The sequence below is a fragment of the Oncorhynchus masou genome, chromosome 22 (assembly GCF_036934945.1).
Source record: "Oncorhynchus masou masou isolate Uvic2021 chromosome 22, UVic_Omas_1.1, whole genome shotgun sequence".
NCBI lineage: Eukaryota > Metazoa > Chordata > Actinopteri > Salmoniformes > Salmonidae > Oncorhynchus > Oncorhynchus masou.
Window position 1 is genome coordinate 38,611,763 of NC_088233.1, and position 25,188 is coordinate 38,636,950.

General features: G+C 42.3%; 1 protein-coding gene across 1 annotated transcript in view; it reads right to left on the reverse strand.

Annotated features, from left to right (window-relative positions):
- Window positions 1–12,371: 12,371 nt before the first annotated feature.
- Window positions 12,372–25,188, reverse strand: part of adat1 (adenosine deaminase tRNA specific 1) — a 28,165-nt gene continuing 15,348 nt past the window's right edge. Inside the window, 1 exon segment of the mRNA XM_064930123.1 lies at window positions 12,372–13,342. Within this exon segment, the coding sequence (XP_064786195.1) occupies window positions 13,210–13,342 (133 nt within the window). The 3' untranslated portion in view covers window positions 12,372–13,209.

Below are 25,188 nucleotides of genomic sequence, written 5' to 3' on the forward strand. Positions count from 1 at the left end.
TTAAAAACTCCAGCCAACCAAGCCATAGACTGTTGTTGTGCTATGTTCACTTGAACAGTAATGTGGCGCTACGGTCCTTCTTGTGGGCAAACTCTGTCATTCTCTGGATTTATGGTGCTTTCAAGACTACCGGGAAAACAATGTTGAACCAGTTATCTTCAGGTTGAAGCTCTAGAAAGAGACCCTCTTAACCGAATAGCAGGCAGGGGAAGCAACATAGTGATTGCTTTGCAACACTTGCAGTTAGACACTGATTTACTTCTGAATCACTCATTGTTGAATTTTAAATTTCCGACTTGTGTAATGTCCAATGGCCGATGAGCACCGATACGTTTTGTCTATAATTTCTCTTCATATGACAAGGGTTGAAAAGGATTTGCTAGTAGATTGTCTACGTGATTCATGATGATGACTGCTTGTGTTACGATGAGCGAAGGGGGGAACCCAAGAGCGGACTCAGAAGAGGAAGCCTGGATGAATGCACAAAAATGTTTATTGAACAGAGAAATGGGGAGTGCAGAACCGGGGTAGCTCAGATGAGTTGCAAAAACCAGGGGTGTAGAGTGAGGTTGGAGTTGGCTGAGTAGAACAGGGGAACAGGTCCTGAGGGGAATCCAAGGTAATGGTGGTGAGTGATATCCAGAGCAAGGTGGTTGGTGGTGAGATGTGGAACAGGAGACAGGAGCCAGAGAGGTAACTGCAAGGAGAGGACAAAAATGGTGTAAGCAGGAAAACGAGCACAGCAGAGCAACAGGATCTTGAGAATAGACAAAAGGCTAGAATGATAACTGAATGAGCAGAGATTACATTCTGGCAGAGTGGAAGTGGCAGGAATGGGTATATGTAGAGGTCTTGATTTATGGATGAGTTGCAGCTGGTAGGGATCTGCTCTGACTCCAGCACACCTGTCTCCAACCACACAATTAAACAGAGAGGGAGATAGAGAACAGGGAAAGAACTGTCGGTCAAGGAGACACCTGACTATCACCAGAGGGCGTAGCAGGAACAGATGTGACAGCTTGCTTGCTAAGATTTTGAAAGTAGGATCAAATCAAATCGTTATTCGGTGCATGTGACAAATACAACAGGTGTAGACCTTACAGTGAAATGCTGAATACAACAGGTGTAGACCTTACAGTGAAATGCTTACTCATAAGCCTTTAACCAACAATGCAGTTTTAAGAATAAAAACAAAAAAAGTGTTAAGTACAAAATAAATAAGTAAAAAAATAAGTTTAAAAAATATTGACATGATCAGTCCAATCAAAGCTACGGTAGATATAGCATGATTTGACGTAATTTCATCTGTGGCCAATGACCTTGAGCCTTCTTGGATGGGCACTTCTAATGTAAATCTATGGCTGCGCTTCAAACTCATAAAAGACACACCCTTGTCCACTTCCCTTGCCTTATGATCTTGGGAGAGTCCCTGCAGCCATATTTGTTGTCGGTCCAAATGATTAGCCAAGAAAGGGAAGATTGCAATGTAAGCCCCTCAGCCCTCATTTCTAATGGAGTTTGCGAGAGTATAATTATGTTCACTTCGGGGCCTGAAATGCTCCATAATTCAATTCCCTTTGATTGTACATCCGCTAAGAAAACTCAGCCAAAACGTAAAACCTTCACGTCAATATGGATTCCTTCCTCCCTCACCCCTCGCCCTGCAAGTATAAACTCGGCAGACCTCATGATACGTCATCAGAAGTGTCCACTTAATTTGAGGACTGAGGGGAGAGGGTGTGTCTGTTAAGTTTTTGTAATACAGCCTATGTCAGCATCCAAGGGGTCTTGAACTGCCTAGCTCTCCCTGTACATTCTGTGATGAGGTAGTGTCCCCATGAGTGACAGAACACTGAGCCAATCACGGCACAACTAGAGAAGATTACCAATGTCTCCGCTCTGCATTTTCCACTGGTTGCCCCTCCACCTCAGAAAGTACTGAGCTAGAAAGAAACACCTGCATTTTGGAGCTGCCTTACTCCAGAAAGCAAGAAAGAGACCATGTTTGTCCCAAGGATCCCTGAAGGCAAGGACAATCGGAAATCCCACTCATGCACAAGGAGTGGTCTTTGCGGGTCATGGCCAGAAGGTATCCAGGTTTTGTCCGAATTCACCTTTCATAGCAAGTTTGAGAACTTATGCAGCAGGTTTGGATAAATCACCTGGTAGGTTGGGAGAATTTGCACTATTGGTTAGAGCCTGTAAGTAAACATTTCACTGTAAGGTCTACAACTATTCTATTCAGCGCACATGACAAATAAACTTTGATTTGAATTAGGTTAAGGTTTGGAAAATAGTTAGCTAATATGAAAAAGAAAAACACTTTTAATGTACATTTGACAAAAGCTGGATTCCATCTAGACATGACAGTTTTTCCGCACTGCTCTGGAACTCAACGTCCTTTTCCCTATTCCGCTAAAAATCGCTGTGTTCACAGAAAAAAAAACTGCTACTCCAAATTCGCTCTGTAAATTATTTGTTTATAAAGATAATTTAACAAACACCCCATCTACTTTCATGACAGTACTTTTTGGTTTTGAAGTAGGCTATCGTAATAAGAAGCTTCAACATTTCAACATGTATGCCTAGTAGACTATAAAACAAGGACCTACAGTGCATTCGGAAAGTATTCAGACCTGTTGAATTTTTACACATTGTTACGTTATAGCCTTATTCTAAAATTAATTAAATAAATTGTTTCTCAATCTACACACAATAACCCATAATTACAATGCAAAAACAAGTTTTTAGAAATTGTTGCAAATTTATGAACAAAATTAAAAAACAGAAATACCTTATTTACATAAGTATTCAGACCCTTTGCCATGAGACTCGAAATTAAGCTCAGGTGCATCCTGTTTCCATGGATCATCCTTGAGGTGTCTCTACAAGTTGATTGAAGTCCAGCAGTGGTAAATTCAATTGATTGGACATGATTTGGAAAGGTACACACCTGTCTATATAAGGTCCGACAGTTGACAGTACACGTCAGAGCAAAAACCAAGCCATGACGTCAAAGGAATTGCCCATAGAGCTCAGAGACAGGATTGTGTCGAGGTACAGATCTGTGGAAGGGTACCCAAAAGATTTCTTCAGCATTTAAGGTCTCAAGAACACATTGGCCTCCGTCTTTCTTAAATGGAAGAAGTTTGGAACCACCAAGACCCTTTCTTGAGCTCGGCACCTGGCCAAACTGAGCAATCGGGGGAGAAGGGCCTTGGTCAGGGAGGTGACCAAAAACCTGATGGTCAATGAAAAAGCTTCAGAGTTCCCCTGTGGAGATGGGAGAACCTTCCAAAAGGACAACCATCTCTGCAGCACTCAACCAATCAGGCCTTTCTAGTAGAGGGGCCAGACGGAAGCCACTCCTCAGTAAAAGGCACATGACGGTCCGCTTGGAGTTTGCCAAAAGGCACCTAAAGGCCTCAGACCATAATAAACAAGATTATCTGGTCTGATGTAACCAAGATTGAACTCTTTGTCCTGAATGCCAAGCATCACGCCTGGAGGAAACCTGGCACAATCCTTACGGTGAAGCATGGCTGTGAAAGCATCATGCTGTGGGGATGTTTTTCTGCGGCAGGGACTGGTCAGGGTTGAGGCAAAAATGAACGGAGCAAAGTACAGAGGGCTCAGGACCTCAGACTGGGGTGAAGGTTCACCTTCCAACAGGTCAACAACCCTAAGCACACAGCCAAGACAACGCAGGAGTGGCTTCGGGACAAGTTTCTGAGAAGAGTGGGATAAACTCCCGAAATACAGGTGTGCCAAGCTTGTAGCGTCATACCCAAGAAGCCTCTAGGCTGTAATCGCTGCCAATGGTGCATCAACAAAATATTGAGTAAAGGGTCTGAATACTTGTGTAAATAGGATATCTAGTTTTTTTTATAAATTAGCAAAAATGTATAAACCGTTTTTGGCTTGTCATTATGGGTTATAGTGTGTAGAATTATATTTTCTATTTTAGAATAAGGTTGTAGTATAACAAAATGTGGAAAAAGTCAAGGGGTCTGAATACTTTCCAAAAGCATATGGTAGGTCTAGGCTATAACAGATACCTACCTTCTTTCTTTCTTTGCATGGGAAAAATGTGGCCTTTATAAAAAATAAAACTTTATATATGACTGGAGACATTATCAGAATCTTTTATTAACATGACAAATTAAAGGATAGCCTAACTATTCTGCTGACAGTGACAAATATATTAATACAAATTATGTTCTCCATATAATAGGCCTACTAAAAGGGGAGACACAAATATAATATGACGTCCATCTAAACTGGAGGAAGAAATTATTGTCCCAAAAAAACTTGAGTAGAGCTAAACAATGATAAATAGTGAATATGCGCTGTAGGCACTCACCAGGGATATTGCCAATGCTCTCTGCTTGTGACAATTTGATAAGCTATACTAATGCTCAATTAAGTTGAGAATTTTGATGACTAAAATACAGATTAGTCCTTTCATTGTCTTCTATTTACAGCAATAACCATTTGCTTTCCAAACTGTTTCCCCCAATTGTATTTTGAAATATTGTGCCGCTGCCTTTTCTTCCAACTATAGGCAATGCGATTTAAAACGTTTTTTTTTAATGTATTTGTATTTTGTATTTATTATGGATCCCCATTAGTTCCTGCCAAAGCAGCAGCTACTCTTCCAAAATGAAGGCAGTTTATACAATTTTAATACATTAATACATTCACAGATTTCACAACACACTGTGTGCCCTCAGGCCCCTACTCCACCACTACCACATATCTACAGTACTAAATCCATGTGTATGTCTAGTGTGTATGTTATCGTGTGTGTGTGTGCCAATGTGTGTTGCTTCATAGTCCCCGCTGTGTTTTTTAAATCTAATTTTACTGCTTGCGTCAGTTACTTGATGTGGAATAGAGTTCCATGCTCTATGTAGTACTGTGTACCTCCCACAGTCTGTTCTGGACTTGGGGACTGTGAAGAGACCTCGTGGCATTCTTGTGGGGTATGCATGGGTGTCAGAGCTGTGCGCAAGTAGTTCAAACAGACAGTTCGGTGTATTCAACATGTCAATACCTCTCATAAATACAAGTAGTGATGAAGTCAATCTCTCCTCCACTTTGAGCCAGGAGAGATTGACATGCATATTATTAATATTAGCTCTCTGTGTACATCCAAGGGCCAGCCGTGCTGCCCTGTTTTGAGCCAATTGCAATTTTCCTAAGTCCTTTTTTGTGGCACCTGACCACACAACTGAACAGTAGTCAAGGTGCGACAAAACTCGGGCCTGTAGGACCTGCCTTGTTGATAGTGATTTTAAGAAAGTAGAGAATTGCTTTATTGTGGACAGACTTCTCCCCATCTTAGTTACTACTGCATCAATTTGTTTTGACCATGACAGTTTACAATCTAGTGTTACTCCAAACTGTTTAGTCATCTCAACTTGCTCAATTTCCACATTATGTATTACAATATTTAGTAGAGGTTTAGGGTTTAGTGAGTGTTTTGCTCCAAATACAATGCTTTTAGTTTTAGAAATATTTAAGGCCAACTTGTTCCTTGCCACCCACTCTGAAACTAACTGCAGCTCTTGGTTGAGTGTTGCAGTCATTTCAGTCGCTGTAGTAGCTGACGTGTATAGTGTTGAGTCATCCGCATACATCGAAACTCTGGCTTTACTCAGTCAGTGGCATGTCATTAGTAAAAATTGAAAAAAGCAAGGGGCCTAAACAGCTACCCTGGGGAATTCCTGATTCTAACTGGATTATATTTGATATGCTTCCATTAAAGAACACCCTCTGTGTTCTGTCAGACAAGTAAGTCTTTATCCACATTATAGCAGGGAGTGTAAAGTCATAACACAAGTTTTTCCAGCAGCAGACTATAATCAATAATGGCAAAAGCTGCACTTTAGTCTAAGAAGACAGCCCCCACAATCATTTTATCAGCAATTTCTCTCAGCCAACCATCAGTCATTTATGTAGGTGCTGTGCTTGTTGAGTGTCCTTCCCTATAAGAATGCTGAAATGCTGTTAATTTGTTTACTGTAAACTAGCATTGTATCTGGTGAAACAATTTTTTTCCAGAAGTTTACTACGGGTTGGTAACAGGCTGATTGGTCTGCTATTTGAGCCAGTAAATGGGGCTTTACTATTCTTGGATAGCGGAATGACTTTAGCTTCCCTCCAGGCCTGAGGGCATACGCTCTCTACTAGGCTTAAATTGATGTGGCAATATCGTCTGCTATTATCCTCAGTAATTTTCCATCTAGATTTTCAGACCCTGGTGGCTTGTCATTGTTGACAGAAAAAAAAAATTCACCTCTTCCACACTGACTTTACGGAATTCAAAAGTTCAATTCTTGTCTTTCACAATTGGGTCCGATATGTACTTGGATGTGTAGTGTTAATGTTTGTTGCAGGCATGTCATCCCGAATTTGCTTATCTTGCCAATGAAAAAGTCATTAAAGTACTTTGCAATATCAGTGGGCTTTGTGATGAATGCGCTGTGGGCCATTCTGATCAAAAATAATTCCACACATACACTACCGGTCAAAAGTTTTAGAACCCCTACTCATTCAAGGGTTTATTTTTTACTATTTTCTACATTGTAGAATAAAAGTGAAGACATCAAAACTATGAAATAACACATATGGAATCATGTAGTATCCAAAAAAGTGTTACACAAATCAAAGTATATTATATATTTGAGGTTCTTCAAAAAGCCACCATTTGCCTTGATGACAGCTTTGCACACTTTCGGTATTTTCTCAACCAGCTTCACCTGGAATTCTTTTCCAACAGTCTTGAAGGAGTTACTAAATATGCCGAGCACTTGTTGGCTGCTTTTCCTTCACTCTGTGGTCCAACTCATCCCAAACCATCTCTATTTGGTTGAGGTCGGGGGATTGTGGATGCCAGGTCATCTGATACAGCACTCCATCACTCTATTTTTTGGTAAAATGGCCCTTACAGAGCCCGGAGGTGTGTAGAATGGCCAGTTAGGCCATTCTACTGCCAATGTTTGTCTATGGAGATCACAATGCTGTGTGCTCAATTTGATACACCTGTCAGCAATGGGTATTTCAGGGCAATGGGTATTTGGCTGAAATAGCAAAATCCACTAATTTGAATGGGTGTCCACATACTTTGTACATGTAGTGTAACTTCAGGAGTAAAGATTTGCTGAACAAGTCACAATAAGTTACATGGACTCACACTTCGTGCAAGAATATAAATAAAAAAATACTAGTTTGACACTACCTCATCTTTGTACCCAACACATGCACCCAACACTGTACCCAACAATTATCTGTAAGGTCCCTCAGTCAAGCAGTGAATTCAAAACAGAAAGACCAGGGATGTTCACAAATGCCTTGCAAAGGGCACCTATTGGTAGATGGGTAAAAAAAAAGCATACATTGAATGTCCATTTGAGGATGATTAAGTTATTTCACTTTGTATGGCGTATCAATACACCAAGTCACCACAAAGATACAGGCATCCTTCCTGACTCAGTTGCCGGAGAGAAAGGAAACCACTCAGTGCTTTCACCATGAGGCCAATGGTGACTTTAAAACAGTTACGTAGTTTAATGGCTGTGATAGGAAAACAACTGAGGATGGATCAACAACATTGTAGTTTATTTAATTTAACTAGGCAAGTCAGCTAAGAACAAATTCTTATTTTACAATGACGGCCTACCCCGGCCAAATCCTCCATTAACCTGGACGACGCTGGGCCAATTGTACACCGCCCTATGGGACTCCCGATCAGGGACGGTTGTGATACAGCCGGGGATCGAAGCATGGTATGTAGTGACGCCTTTAGCACTGAGATGCAGTGCCTTAGACCGCTGTGCCACTCAGGAGCCAACAATACTAATCTAAATGACAGAGTGAAAAGGACACCTGTACAGAACAAAAAATATTCCAAAACATCCTGAAAAGAAGGAAGCAAAGAAATGAACTTTATGTCCTGAATACAAAGCGTTATATTTAGGCCAAATCCATCACAACACATAATTGAGTACCACTTCATATTTTCAAGCAGGGTGGTGGCTGCATCATGTTATGAGTATACTCGTTAGAGGGACTGGGGTGTTTTTATCCTAAAAAAAAAACAGAATAGAGCAAGGCACAGGCTAAAATCGTAGAGGAAAACCTGGAAATTCACATTTCAGCAGGACAATAACCTAAAACACCGAGGCCTGTACTCAAGGACAAATATACACTTGAGGTCCTTACCAAGATGACAATGAATGTTCCTGAGTGGCCTAGTTAGAGCTTTGACTAAAATCGTCTTTAAAATCCATGGCAAGACTTGAAAATGGCTGTCGAGCAATGATCAACAACAAACTTTACAGAGTTCAAAGAATTAAAAAAAACATGTGCAAATGTTGTACAATCCAGTACAATACAAGCTCTTAGAGACTTACCCAGAAAGACTCACAGCTTTAATCGCTGCCAAAGGTGCTTCTATAAAGTTTTGACTCAGGGGTGTGAAAACATGTGTAAATTAGACATGTCTGTATTAAATTTAATAAATGTGCTAAAAATATATAAAACATGTTTTCACTGTCATTATGAGGTCATGTGTGTAGATGGGTGAGATACAAAATCCTTTTAATCCAGGCAAAATGTGGAATAACTTTCTGAAGGCACTGTACGTACTAATGCATTACTGGGGTAGACAGTACACATGGTTACGGGTTTGATTGAATAGGCCTTGGAATTAGATGAATAACTTGGCCTCCTTATGCAATTGCTTCATCTTTCCTAGACAATGCCATTCTGATGTTTGAAGACATTTTCTAACAAATCACAGTTGACTCAGATGATTTGCTGCATGTGTATTCTGTGTGGTGCACATATAAGAGGAACCTTGATTTTCAGCTTTCCCACGAGACTTGGGAGTATAGCATTGCGAGACTAGTATAGGAGTGAATGCATTTGCATCGGTTTGGGTTCTGAGTGTGTTTGGATGGAGAAGAATGTATGTGTTAAATATTTGTGTGTTCTTGAAACTGTATGTTCAAAATGCTTGACCAATGTCTTTCACTGCCTTGCAGTCTGACAATGGGCCAGCTGTATGAGAAAGAGAGAGACAAGGACAGCTTTCTGTGTGTGGCGTACAGTGGAAAACACACATTTGGTTGTAGGCCTTCACTTTAGAGTTGACACAACCCCCTCATTTTTTCCCAGAAAAGCTTGATTGTATCACTATCAAAATAGAGAGATGTGTGGAAGAAAAACCTCAACATTAAATCATGTTACAGATTCATTTGTATTACTAAACTGTATTACTAAAAGAAATGTCCCTTTTCAGGACCCTGTCTTTCAAAGTAAATTTGTAAAAATCCAAATAACTTCACAGATTTTCATTGTAAAGGGTTCAAACACTGTTTCCCATGTTGTTCAATGAACCATAAACAATTAATGAACATGCACCTGTGGAACGGTCGTTAAGACAGTAACAGCTTACAGATGGTAGGCAATTAAGATCACAGTTATGAAAACTTAGGACACTAAAGAGGCCTTTCTACTGACTCTGAAAAACACCAAAAGAAAGATGCCCAGGGTCCCTGCTCATCTGCGTGAACGTGACTTAGGTATGCTGCAAGGAGGCATGAGGACTGCAGATGTGGCCAGGGCAATATATTGCAATGTCCGTACTGCGAGACACCTAAGACAGCGCTACAGGGAGAAAGGACGGACAGCTGATCGTCCTCGCAGTGGCAGACCACGTGTAACAACACCTGCACAGGATCGGTACATCTGAACATCACACCTGCGGGACATGTACAGGATGGCAACAACTACTCAAATTACACCAGGAACGCACATTCCATCAGTGCTCAGACTCTCAGCCTATTGCGGACAGTGGCTGGACTGAGGGCTTGTAGGCCTGTTGGAAGGCAGGTCCTCACCAGACATCATCGGCAACATTGCCTATGGGCACAAACCCACCGTCGCTGGACCAGACAGGACTGGAAAAAAGTGCTCTTCACTGACGAGTCACGGTTGTCTCACCAGGGGTGATGGTCGGATTCGCGTTTATCGTCGAAGGAATGAGCATTACACCGAGGCCTGTACTCAGGAGCAGGACCGATTTGGGGATTTTCTGGGGCAGTGTGTCACAGCATCATCGGACTGAGCTTGTTGTCATTACAGGCAATCTCAACGCTGTGCGTTACAGGGAAGACATCCTCCTCCCTAGTGTGGTACCCTTCCTGCAGGCTCATCCTGACAATGCCACCAGCATGACAATGCCACCAGCCATACTGCTCGTTCTATGCGTTAATTCCTGCAAGACAGGAATGCCAGTGTTCTGCCATGGCCAGCGAAGAGCCGGATCTCAATCCCATTGAGCACGTCTGGGACCTGTTGCATCGGAGGGTGAGGGTGAGGGCCATTCCCCCCAGAAATGTTTGGGAACTTGCAGGTGCCTTGGTGGAAGAGTGGGGCAACATTGCACATCGCATTGACCCCCTTTGTTCACGGACACATTATTCCATTTCTGTTACATATCTGTGGAACTTGTTCAGTTTATGTCTCAGTAGTTGAATCTTATGTTCATACAAATATTTACACGTTTAGTTTGCTGAAAATAAACGCAGTTGACAGTGAGAGGACGTTTTTTTTTGCTGAGTTCAGTATCCTATTGAAACTATAAATTGTACATTTGATCAAATCTTACTGGTCACATACACATGGTTAGCAGATGTTGCGAGTGTAGCGAAACGCTTATGCTTGTAGATCTGACAGTGTAGCAGTATCTAACAGGTAATATGTAACAATTCCACAACAAAACCGAAAACACACAATCTAGTAAAGGAAAGGGATAAGAATATATAAATGTATGGATAAGCAGTGATGGAGCGGCTAAGATGCAATAGATAGCGTAGAATACAGTATATACAGTTGAAGTCGTACGTTTACATACGCCTTACCCAAATACATTTAAACTCAGTTTTTCACAATTCCTGGCATTTCATCCTTGTAGAAATTCCATCTTAGGTCAGTTAGGATCACCACTTTATTTTAAGAATGTAGAAAGAATTATTTATTTTAGATTCTATTTCTTTCATCACATTCCCAGTGGGTCAGAAGTTTACATACACTCAATTAGTATTTGGTAGCATTACCTTTAAATTGTTGAACTTGGGTCAATCGTTTTGGGTAGGCTTCCACAAGCTTTCCACAATAAGTTGGGTGAAATTTGGCCCATTCCTCCTGACAGAGCTGGTGTAACTGAGTCAGGTTTGTAGGCCTCCTTTGATGGCCACTCCAATACCTTGACTTTGTTGTCCTTCAGCCATTTTGCCACAACTTTGGAAGTATGCTTGGGGTCATTGTCCATTTGGAAGACCCCATTTGCGACCAAGCTTTAACTTCCTGACTGATGTCTTGAGATGTTGCTTCAATATATCCACATAATTTTCCTTGCTCATGTTGCCATTTATTTTGTGAAGTGCACCAGTCCCTCCTGCAGCAAAGCACCCCCACAACATGATGCTGCCACCCCCGTGCTTCACGGTTGGGATGGTATTCTTCGGCTTGCCAGCGTCCCCCCTTTCTCCTCCAAACATAACGATGGTCATTATGGCCAAACAATTCTATTTTCGTTTCATCAGAACAGAGGACATTTCTCCAAAAAGTACAATCTTTGTCCCCATGTGCAGTTGCAAACCGTAGTCTGGCTTTTTTTTTATGGCTGTTTTGGAGCAGTGGCTTCTTCCTTGCTGAGCGGCTTTCAGGTTATGTCGATATAGGGCTCATTTTACTGTGGATATAGATACTTTTGTGCCTCTTTCCTCCAGCATCTTCACAAGGTCCTTTGCTGTTGTTCTGGGATTGATTTGCACTCCTCTCACCAAAGTACGTTCATCTCTAGGAGACAGAGCGAGTCTCCTTCCTGAGCGGTATGACGGCTGTGTGGTCCAATGGTGTTTATACTTGCGTACTATTGTTTGTACAGATGAACATGGTACCTTCATGCATTTGGAAATTGCTCCCAAGGATGAACCAGACTGGTGGAGGTCTACAGTTTTTTTTCTGGGGTCTTGGCTGATTTCTTTTGATTTTCCCATGATGTCAAGAAAAAGGCCTTGAAATACATCCACAGGTCAATTAGCCTATCAGAAGCTTCTAAAACCATGCATTACATAATTTTCCAAGCTGTTCAAATGCACAGTCAACTTAGTGTATGTAAACCTCTGACCCACTGGAATTGTGATAGAGTGAATTATAAGTGAAATAATCTGTCTGTAAACAATTATTGGAAAAATTACTTGTGACATGCATGAAATAGATGTCCTAACCAACTTAAAATAACTATAGTTTGTTAACAAGAAATTTGTGGAGTGGTTGAAAAATGAGTTTTAATGACTCCGACCTAAGTGCATGTAAACTTCCGACTTCCAACTGCACATATGAGATGTATAGTTGAACATAATGCGAGATATGTAAACATTCTTAAAGTGGCATTATTAAAGTGAATAGCGTTCTATTTATTAAAGTGGCCAATGATATCAAGTCTAAGTAGGCAGCCGCCTCTCTGTGGTAGTGATGGATGGAAAAGGAAAAATACGTTTGGCAATGTTATTGCAGTACTATTAGCAGTTAAAGATAATCAGTTATACTGTAATAACTTTGTTTTAATTTAACAATGTTGGATTTGTTTATCTTTAAAGACAGTATATACCAAACATTTTGAATATATGAAAGGTAGCTGGACTACCTAATCAATAAAAACACTAAATTACTCTATCTGTTCTCATTCAAAACAACCAATCCATTTTTAGCAACAGAAACATATTCAGAAGTAATACTGTAATAATATAACATAACATTCTGGACATACAGGAACAAAGACTGTCACACAAATCAATGACGCAGATCTCATGAACATAATGAGAATGAACAGATAAATAAATTTGAAAAACAGGTCATGCATTGTTCTAGTGGAATTTTAACACATTCCAAGCCAAGTGATTTATATCTGAGTTGGCTACATGGGGATACTGACTATGTGAGCTCCAAGCCCTTTCTAAACTCATGTCTTTGCATGTCCTGACAAATTTGGTCTCCTTGGCACATCCACAAGTAAAATAATGCTTCCTGACAGTATGTTTGTGTCCTTTCACATGTTTTTGGCTTTGTCCCTCTAATAATCACACAGCATTCTGTACTAGCCGGTTTCTGGTTAGTACACAGTTGTGCTGTGTTTCAGTGAAACTGCAGCAGGTCGCGATCACTGCGGAGCCACAGTGGGAAGGCCTGTGAGCGCAGCTGCAGCGAGGCCTGCTGGTACGACTGAGCCACCTGCTTGTAGTCCCAGTACGTCTGGAGCTCCTTTCCCCTATAGACACAATCAACAAACACAGAACCTCAGTGGCAGTTACCATGGGATATTAACCTCTTAAAATCACAAGACATTAGATAAATGAACTATAGAATAAGAATGAGTCATTCTATTTATATGGAATGAACCCTTGTCACTGAGGAAATTAAAGATTTTTTCCAGGGTGTGGAAACATGCCCCAAGGATTCCTGTCCTCTGTGGGCATCGTCTTACATCAGATCGTGTCACTCCTAAGCGACACACTGACGTAAGACACACCCCTGGGCTTTTTCCACATTTTGTTGTGTTAGAGCCTGAATTTAAAATGGATTAAATTATGATTTTGTCTTAATAATGGCCTTAACACACAATACCCCATAATGTCAAAGTGGAATTGTTTTTTTTCATTTATAAAAAGCTGAAATGTATTGAGTCAATAAGTATTCATCATGAAGTGCATTGAGGGACGAGTCAAGGATCACCTCAACCTTACCTGCCACCCTAGACCCACTTCAATTTGCTTACCGCCCCAATAGATCCACAGACAATGCAATCGCCATCACTCTGCACACTGCCCTATCCCATTTGGACAAGAGGAATACCTATGTAAGAACACTGTTCATTGACTATAGCTTAGCATTCAACGCCATAGTACCCTCCAAGCTCATCATTAAGCTTGAGGCCACGGGTCTCAACCCCATCCTGTGCAACTGGGTCTTCAACTTCCTGACAGCCAACCCCATGTGGTGAAGGTAGGAAACATCACCTCCACTTCGCTGATCCTCAACACTGCAGCCCCACAAGAGTGCGTGCTAAGCCCCCTCCTGTACTCCCTTTTCACCCATGCCTCCAACTCAAATCATCAAGTTTGCAGACGACAACAGTAGTAGGCTTGATTACCAACGATGATGAGAGCCTACAGGGAGATGGTGTGGGCTCTGGGAGTGTAGTGCCTGGAAAACAACCTTTAACTCAAAGTCAAAAAAAAAAGGAGATGATCGTGGACTTCAAGAAACAGCGGAGGGTGCACCCCCCTATCTACATTGAGTGGACCACAGTGGAGAAGGTGGAAAGCTTCAAGTTCCTTGGTGTACACATCACTGACAAACTGAAATGGACCACCCAGACAGAGTTTTAAAAAATACATATTTTACCTTTATTTAACTAGGCAAGTCCATTAAGAACAAATTCTTATTTACAATGATAGCCTAGGAACAGTGGGTTAACTGCCTTGATCAGGGGCAGAACAACAGATTTTTACCTTGTCAGCTCAGGGATTCGATCTTGCAACCTTTCGGTTACTAGTCCAACGCCCTAACCACTACGCTACCTGCCGCCTCAGAGTGTGGTGAAGAAGGCGCAACAGAGACTCTTAAACCTCAGGAGGCTAAAGAAATCTGGCTTGTCACTTAAAACCCACAAACTTTTACAGATGCACAATTGAAAGCATACTGTCAGGATGTATCGCCGCCTGGTAAGGCAACTGCACTGTTTGCACCTGCAAGGCTCTCCAGAGGCAGGTGCGGTCTGCCCCAACGGATTAAAGGGCAAACTATCCACCCTCCAGGATACCTACAGCACCCAATGTCACAGGAAGACCAAAAAGACCATCAAGGACATCAACCACCCGGTCCACTGCCTGTTCACCCCGCTATCATCCAGCAGGCGAGGTCAGTACAGGTGCATCAAAGCTGGGACCAAGAGACTGAAAAACAGCTTCTATCTCAAGGCCCATCAGACTGTTAAACAGCCATCACTAGCACATTAGAGGCTGCTGCCTATAGGTATAGACTAGAAATCACTGGCCACTTTAAGGAATGGAACACTAGTCACGTTAATGTTTACATAGCTTGCATTACTCATCTCATATGTACTGTATTCTATACTATTCTACTTTATCTTAGTCCGTTCCGCTCTGACATCGCACGTCCATATACACTACCTTTCAAAAGTTTGGAGTCACTTAGAAATGTACTTGTTTTTGAAAGTAAAGCACCTTTTTTGTCCATTAAAATATCAAATTGATCAGAAATACATTGTAGACGTTGTTAATGTTTTAAATGACTATTGTAGCTGCCATTTTTTAAATGGAACATCTACATAGGTGTACAGAGACCCATATCAGCAACCATCACTCCTGTGTTCCAATGGCACGTTGTGTTAGCTTTTTAAAATTATAAACTTGGATTAGCTAACTGATCATTAGAAAACCCTTTAGAAATTATGTTAGCAGAGCTGAAAAAGTTTGTCCTGATTAAAGAAGCAATAAACCTGGCCTTCTTTAGAGTAGTTGAGCATCTGGAGCATCAGCATTTGTGGGTTTGATTACAGGCTCAAAATGGTCAGAAACAAAGTCCTTTCTTCTGAAAGTCATCAGTCTATTCTTGTTCTGAGAAATGAAGGCTATTCCATGTGAGAAATTACCAAGAAACTGAAGATTTTGTACAAAGCTGTGTACTACTCCCTTCACAGAACAGCGCAAACTGGCCCTAACCAGAATAGAAAGAGTGGGAGGACCCGGTGCACAACTGAGCAAGAGGACGCATTAGCGTGTCTAGTTTGAGAAACAGACACCTCACAAGTCCTCACCTGGCAGCTTCATTAAATAGTACCCACAAAACACCAGTCCAAACATCAACAGTGAAGACGCGACTTCGGGATGCTGGCCAGAGTTGCAAAGAAAAAAAGCCATATCTCAGACTGGCCAATAAAATAAATTATTAAGATGGGCAAAAGAATACAGGACAGAGGAACTCTGCCTAGAAGGCGAGCATCCAGGTGTCGCCTCTTCACTGTTGACGTTGAGACTGGTGTTTTGCGGGTACTATTTAATGAAGCTGCCAGTTGAGGACTTGTGGGGTGTCTTTCTCACTCCTGCGTTCACTCCTGTTGGAAGTTGGACCGTCGCCCCATTCGAATGTCCTGAGAGCTCTGGAGCAGGTTTTCATCAAGGATCACTGTACTTTGCTCCATTCATCTTTCCCTCGATCCAGACTAGTCTCCCAGTCCCTTCCGCTGAAAAACATCCCCACAGCATGATGCTGCCACCACCATGCTTTACTGTAGGGATGGTGGCAGGTTTCCTCCAGATTTGATGCTTGGCATTCAGGCCAAATAGTTAAATCTTGGTTTCATCAGACCAGAGAATCTTGTTTCTCATGGTCTGAGAGTTCTTTAGGTGCCTTTTGGAAAACTCCAAGCGGGCTGTCATGTGCCTTTTACTGAGGATTGGCTTCAGTCTTGCCACTCTATCATAAAGGCCTGATTAGTGGAGAGATGGTGGTCCTTCTGAAGGTTCTCCCATCTCCACAGAGGAACTCTAGAGTTCTGTCAGTGACCATCGGGTTCTTAGTCACCTCCCTGACCAAGGCCCTTCTCCCCCAATTGCTCATCTTGGTGGTTCCAAACTTCTTCCATTTAAGAATGATGGTGACCACTGTGGTCTTGAAGACCTTCAATGATGCAGACATTTTTTGGTACCCTTCCCCAGATCTGTGCCTTAACACAATCCTGTCTCAGAGCACTACGGACAAATCCTTCGACTTCGTGGCTTGGTTTTTGCTCTGACATGCACTGTCAACTGAGGGACCTTATATAGACAGGTATGTGCCTATCCAAATAATGTCCAATCAATTGACTTTACCACAGGTAGACTCCAATCAAATTGTAGAAACATCTCAAGGATGATCAATGGAAACTAGATGCAACGGTGCTCAATTTGAAGTCTCATAGCAAAGGGTCTGAATACTTAGGTACATAAGATATTTGTTTATTTTTAATACATTTGCAAACATTTCTAAAAAACTGTTTTAACTGTGTCATTATGGGGTATTGTGTGTAGACTGCTGAATGAGGCTGTAACGTAACAAAATGTTGAAAAAGTCAAGGGGTCTGAATACTGAATAATGTACTGTAGATGGTGTGTATAGACAGTATATGAATAGTGAAGGTGTGTACAGCAGTAGTTATATAGGATGAGCCTTTAGAATACAGTAAATACATATGAAGTGGGTAAAGCAGTATTATTAAAGTACATTATTAAAGTGACAGTGTGACAATGTACATTGACTATGTACATAGGGCAGCAGTCTGAGATGTACGGTAGAGTACCGGGTGGTAGTCGGCTAGTAACAGTGACTAAATTCAGGGTAGGGGGCTGGGCGTAGGCCGGCTAGTGGTGACTATTTAACAGTCTGATGGCCTGGAGATGGAAGCTGTTTTTCAGTCTCTCGGTCCCATCTTTGATGGACCTGTGCGGTCCCCGCCTTCTAGATGGTAGCGGGGTGAACAGGCTGTGGCTCAGGTGGCTGAGGTCCTTGATGATCTTCTTGGCCTTCCAGTGACACCGGGTACTGTAGATGTCCTGGAGGCAGGCAGTGTGTCCTCAGTGATGAGTTGGGATGACCTCCATACCCTCTGGAGAGCCCTGCGGTTGTGGACGGTGCAATTGCCATACCAGGTGGTGATACAGCCCAACAGCACTCTCTCAAGGGTGCAACTGTAGAAGTTTGAGGGTTTCACGTTGGCATTTTTCTTGTCCAGATGGGATAGTGTGCAGTGTGATGCCGATTGCGTCATTCATGAATCTGTTGCATGCTGCCATCGATCCACAGTTTTTGGTTTGGGTAAGTTCTGATTGTCACAGTGGGAACAACATTTATTTTTATTTATTTATTTCACCAGGTGGGCAAGTTGAGAAAAAGTTCTCATTTACAATTGCGACCTGGCCAAGATAAAGCAAAGCAGTTCGACACATACAACAACAGAGTTACACATGGAGTAAAACAAACAGTCAATAATTCAGTAGAAAAATAAGTCCATATACAATGTGAGTAAATGAGGTGAGACAAGGGAGGTAAAGGCAAAAAAAAAGGTCATGTGGCGAAGTAAATACAATACAGCAAGTAAAACACTGGAATGGTAGATTTGCAGTGGAAGAATGTGCAAAGTGGAGATAGAAATAATGGGGTGCAAAATAAATAAAGTAGGGGGAGAGGTAGTTGTTTGGGCTAAATTATAGATGGGCACTGACAGCTGGTGCTTAAAGCTAGTGAGGGAGATACGCGTTTCCAGTTTCAGAGATTTTTGTAGTTCGTTCCAGTCTTCGGCAGCAGAGAACTGGAAGGAGAGGCGGCCAAAGAAAGAATTGGTTTTGGGGGTGACCAGAGAGATATACCTGCTGGTACGCGTGCTACATGTGGATGATGCTATGGTGACCAGCGAGCTGAGATAAGGGGGGACTTTACCTAGCAGGGTCTTGGAGATGACATGGAGCCAGTGGGTTTGGCGACGAGTATGAAGCGAGGGCCAGCCAACGAGAGCGTACAGGTCGCAATGGTGGTTAGTATATGGGGTTTGGTGACAAAACGGATGGCACTGTGATAGACTGCATCCAATTTATTGAGTAGGGTATTGGAGGCTATTTTGTAAATGACATCACCGAAGTCGAGGATTGGTAGGATGGTCAGTTTTACAAGGGTATGTTTGGCAGCATGAGTGAAGGATGCTTTGTTGCGAAATAGGAAGCCAATTCTAGATTTAATTTTGGATTGGAGATGTTTGATGTGGGTCTGGAAGGAGAGTTTCCAGTCTAACCAGATACCAAGGTATTTGTATTTGTCCACGTATTCTAAGTCAGAGTAGTGATGTTGGACAGGCGGGCAGGTGCAGGCAGCGATCGGTTGAAGAGCATGCATTTAGTTTTACTTGTATTTAAGAGCAATTGGAGGCCACGGAAGGAGAGTTGTATGGCATTGAAGCTTGCCTGGAGGGTTGTTAACACAGTGTCCAAAGAAGGGCCAGAAGTATACAGATTGGTGTCGTCTGCGTAGAGGTGGATCAGAGACTCACCAGCAGCAAGAGCGACATCATTGATGTATACAGAGAAGAGAGTCGGTCCAAGAATTGAAACCTGTGGCACCCCCATAGAGACTGCCAGGGGCCGGACAACAGGCCCTCCGATTTGACACACTGAACTCTATCAGAGAAGTAGTTGGTGAACCAGGCGAGGCAATCATTTGAGAAACCAAAGCCATTGAGTCTGTCGATGAGGATGTGGTGATTGACAGAGTCGAAAGCCTTGGTCAGGTCAATGAATACAGCTGCACAGTATTGTTTCTTATCGATGGAGGTTAAGATATCGTTTAGGACCTTGAGCGTGGCTGAGGTGCACCCATGACCAGCTCTGAAACCAGACTGCATAGCGGAGAAGGTATGGTGGGATTCGAAATGGTCGGTAATCTGTTTGTTGACTTGGCTTTCGAAGACCTTAGAAAGGCATGGTAGGATAAATATAGGTCTGTAGCAGTTTGGGTCAAGAGTGTCCCCCCCTTTGAAGAGGGGGATGACCGCAGCTGCTTTCCAATCTTTGGGAATCTCAGACGACACTAAAGAGGAGTTGAACAGGATAGTAATAGGGGTTGCAACAATTCGGCAGATAATTTTAGAAAGGGTCCAGATTGTCTAGCCCGGCTGATTTGCAGGGGTCCAGATTTTGCCGCTCTTTCAGAACATCAGCGGACTGGATTTGGGAGAAGGAGAAATGGGGAAGGCTTGGGCGAGTTGCTGTGGGGGGTGCAGTGCTGTTGACCGGGGTAGGGGTAGCCAGGTGGAAAGCATGGCGAGCCATAGAAAATTGCTTATTGAAATTCTCAATTATAGTGGATTTATCGGTGGTGACAGAGTTTCCTATCCTCAGTGCAGTGGGAAGCTGGGAGGAGGTGTTCTTATTCTCCATGGACTTTAGTGTCACAGAACTTTTTGAGTTTGTGTTGCAGGAAGCAAATTTCTGCTTGAAAAAGCTGGCCGTGGCTTTTCTAACTGCCTGTGTATATTGGTTTCTAGCTTCCCTGAAAAGTTGCATATCACGGGGGCTGTTCGATGCTAATGCAGAACGCCATAGGATGTTTGTGTTGGTTAAGGGCAGTGGAGAGAACCAAGGGCTATATCTGTTCCTGGTTCTAAATTTCTTGAATGGGGCATGTTTAGTTAAGATGGTGAGGAAGGCAATTTTTTTTAAATAACCTGGCATCTTCTACTGACGGGATGAGATCAATATCCTTCCAGGATACCCTGGCCAGGGTGATGAGAAAGATCTGCTCGCTGAAGTGTTCCAGGGGGCGTTTGACAGTGATGAGTGGAGGTCGTTTGACCGCTGACCCATTACGGATGCAGGCAATGAGGCAGTGATCGCTGAGATCTTGGTTGAAAACAGCAGAGGTGTATTTAGAGGGCAAGTTGGTTAGGATGATATCTATGAGTGTGCCCGTGTGTACGGCTTTGGGGTGGTACCTGGTAGGTTCATTGATAATTTGTGTGAGATTGAGGGCATCAAGCTTAGATTGTAGGATGTCCGGGGTGTTAAGCATGTTCCAGTTTAGGTCGCCTTGCAGCACGAGCTCTGAAGATAGATGGGGGGTGCAATCAGTTGACATATGGTGTCCAGAGCACAGCTGGGGGCAGAGGGTGGTCTATAGCAGGCGGCAAAGGTGAGCGACTTGTTTTTGGAGAGGTGGACTTTTAAAAGTAGAAGTTCAAATGGTTTGGGTACAGACCTGGATAGTAGGACAGAACTCTGCAGGCTAACACCGCCCCCTTTGGCCGTTCTATCTTGTCTGAAAGTGTTGTTGTTAGGGATGGAGATTTCAGAATTTTTAGTGGTCTTCCTAAGCCAGGATTCAGACACGGCTAGGAAATCCGGGTTGGCAGAGTGTGCTAAAGCATTGAATGAAACAAACTTAGGGAGGGGGCTTCTAATGTTAACATGCATGAAACCAAGGCTATTACGGTTACAGAAGTCATCAAAAGAGAGCGCCTGGGGAATAGGAGTGGAGCTAGGCACTGCAGGGCCTGGATTCACCTCTACATCACCAGAGGGTCAGAGGAGGAGTAGGATAAGGGCACGGCTAAAAGCTATGCGAATTGGTCATCTAGAACAGAGAGTAAAAGGAGGTTTCTGGGGGCGATAAAATAGCGTTGAGGTATAATGTACAGACAAAAGTATGGTAGAATGTGTGGAAGTAAACCTAGGTATTGAGTGATGAGGGGGCGGCAGGGTAGCCTAGTGGTTAGAGCGTTGGACTAGTAACCGGAAGGTTGCAAGTTCAAATCCTCGAGCTGACAAGGTACAAATCTGTCGTTCTGCCCCTGAACAGGCAGTTAACACACTGTTCCTAGGCCGTCATTGAAAATAAGAATTTGTTCTTAACTGACTTACCTAGTTAAATAAAGGTAAAATTAAAAATTAAAATGAGAGAGATATTGAAGATATTGAACATCCTGTATACGTCCATACTATTCTCAGAGGCTTGTAGCCATCCCAGAAAGGGGAGTAGAAATGGTCAAGCATGAATAGCAGTGTATAGCATGTTACAGTACAGCCACTGAGTTCCAATTTAGGCGCTTATCAATGTTCAAATCTGCCATTTTCAACCCGTAAAGGGCTATGTGAGACTGCTTATAACAGAGCAAAAATGCTTTCTACTGGTTTTAAGGTAATTCTTGCATGTGGTGTGAGAGAGCTGTTGACTGTACTATTCAGAAGGGGGTATGTGGTGTAGATTCGAGGATGACACAGGAGTGAAAATTAATTCCTGTCCCAATCCGGCAACAGTCCTATAACCCCAGAACTTTCCTGTGTTCTCCCGATAAAAATCACTCCCGTCCCTTGCTACTTTTTACGCACAGAAATCAGAAATGACTTCCTTAGCAAATTAGCTGCTCGTCCGTCTGTCACCCGCTCACCATGCAGAATCAGGGCCGGCCTGGTTGTAACTAGATACGTTTGAGTCACGACGGGACAATTTTAGCTTACCCTAACTCTTTTCCTAACCTGCCACGTTAATTCTAATGTGCTGTGCAAGTTCTCCTAACCTGCTACGAAAAGTAACTTCTGCTTGTCAAAACCAGTTCATACACATTGACTGATTTCATTACTTTTCCATTACTTTTAACCAAATTTCCATGACCAACAATTAGCGCTTACTTTTTTATGTACATATATAAAAAGTCAGAGGACTGTGGAATCCACACTGGAAGGCTGCTCTCTGATCCCATGTACCATCTCCTGTCGTTCTTCACGGCACTTAACCCACCAGAAATCAGAATGCCTGTTAGGCAACGGTATAAAACACGTGATCAACCCTCAGTCTGGAGAGCTACTGGGTGTGCAGGCTTTTGATCAAGCCCTGCTCAAACACATCAGAGACATTTTATCAAGGTCCGGTTGAGCAGCTCATTTCTAAAACGTGGTTTGTTGGAGGGGGCCTGGAATAAAAGCTTGCACACCAGGTAGCTCTCCTGGAGGATGGTTGACCACCCTTTACTATAACATAGCAACAAAATACATTTTATGCCTCTTGAAATAATTCACTACTTCAATACATCAAAGATCAAATGGCTATGGTAGGATACATATATTTTTATTCAGCTGAATCAAGCCCAAACATTTTTTTCAGGGGATGTACCTTTTCAAGTTTAGTCATATTTAGCTTAGCTACCAGAAGTGTTTACTTTGCAGCCTGACCGGCATCTATTGAGTCTCAGCGTCCCATACATTGGATGTCCAAATCAACTGCAAGCATCTACAAAACAAGTTCAGAAGCCACATAATCCAAAAGGCTACATCAAATCTTGTTTCCTAAAAAAAGAAATTGTGATTCACAAATATTTTATTCACATGAATCGATTCACCACGATTGAATCGAATCCCAACTAATACAATGGCAAAAGTGAATTGTTTGTTTCAAAAAGACTAGTTGAAATTAATCATATGAATCGTTTAAAAAAAAGCGAGTAAACTTTTATTCACGAGTGACGTAAAATGATGAAAACATTAATACATGCGAATAATAGCTAAACAGTTAACTTGAGGGTACAATATATGTTTTTGAATTGGCTACCTAGTTATTAGTCTGTTCTCTATCCTATTTCATAGGCCTACCTGCTGCTGCAATGTCCGACTGTCTCTCTCCATGAGCAACGGCCCAGTCGTCGAGCAAACATGCGCTGAAGTGTCATGCTGATCCTGGCTGATATGTTGATATGACATTTTTATTGATACAATATTTTAAAACGATGTCTAACTAAATCACATTAAAAATAAATAGTTAAAGGTTAAATAAAAAAATATTTATTTCCTTGGATTTGATCATTTTCCAGAACTTTTCCAGGCCTGGAAAACACCATTTTAAAAATGCATGAATTTTCATAACTGTACGAAACCGTGGATAGTGCGCTCTGCGTGTGAGTAGCTGCTGCTCAGCACCCGTGAGACAGTTTCCTGCACAGCGCACACTGATGATGATAACATTATGAGAATTTGGCAATGAAGGCAGCCCTTCTACTCACCCTGAGTCAGATGAACTCATCATATTGACATGTGGAATTGTGTATGTCTCTGTGCATCTGAGGTAAAGTAGTAACTGGCTACAACTGGAGGAAGGTGCGCAAGAGTAAGCCAACTAAAGGGGTGGGGGGGATTAAAACATGTTTAAATACATTTTGACTTAGTAAACTATATTAAACGCTCCATAAAATATTTTTTTAAACTGTTTATGACTGTTGATCCTGTCCCGAACTTTACTCTTGAACTTCACTCCCATTCCGGCAAGACCCACGGGAGTCCTGTTCCAGAATCAACCTCTAGCGTAGATGTCTCCCACACTACCTCCGGAGGTAGTGAAAGAATTGAATCTAGATCTGTCTCTTTACACTGCACAAGTATCTCTCATTGACCTAGTTTGTGGCATCAAAGTAGTCTAGTGTAAAGATGCCCTTCGGGACTCTGAGGCCTAGACCCTGCATTTCATCAGCCTGGACATCCACCTCAACCCTCCATGCCCCGACAACACTGCTTAATTTTTAGTCTTACATGCTGACCAGACCGGACACGTCGCTTGCGCGAGCGTCGCAAAATAAATTCATAAATCCATGTTATTCAATTATTGCGCCAACGAGCCTCTGCGACGTCAAGGGCTAAAATAGAACCTATTCCTATTTCTGACACAGATTGCGCTGCAAGTCCAGCCTCTCCCATCTCCTCATTGGTTTATAGAAGCAGGTACCCACGTGCCATCTCCTCATTGGTTATACCCACGTGGGTGATTGAAAGACTAACTGTTTTGCCGGTAGTCGTGGTAATACAATGAAAGATGTGATGTTATGTGTGGATTAATTGTCGGAATAGAGGTCCTTGTGCATTTCAGGTAAAATAACAACTCAATGTTTATATCCTAGGACAAATTAGCTAGCAACAGCAAGTTAGCTAAATAGGTCAAATTAACGTTAGCTAGCAAGTGCAAGCTAACTAGCTAAAGTGCCATACATGTTTAATGATTTTCAACCTGTCCCCAAATTAATGTCATTGGTTCAGAGTTTATTTTGATATTTTAACCTTGCGTGTCATGATCGCGTTTGGAGTGGGGGGGGGGGGGCAAAATAAATGTATGCACGATGGCGCACGCGCGCAGCCGGTTTGGGTTCCGTGTTACTCTTCTTGTTGTATAATCCATGCCATTATTTTAGAGGGCACAGAAGCTGAAAAAACAATTATTTAATGATAATGGACGTCTGTATAAAATGTTGGCTTTTTTAATAAATATGAAATTCCAGTGATGTGAAGGAGTACACCATAGTTTGATGCAATACCCACAAGTCTTATAAAGACAGGGAAATTGTGTTTATGAGAGGAATTACGTTTTAGCATATCATTATATGGTGTGTGCCTCAAGGATAAAAAAAAAGTGCACTAATAGTGATATTCGGAAGATATGTACCGAGCCTGCTTTTCTCCCCAATTTCGTGATATCCAAATTGGTAGTTACAGACTTGTCCCATCGCTGCAACTCCCCTACGGACCCGGGAGA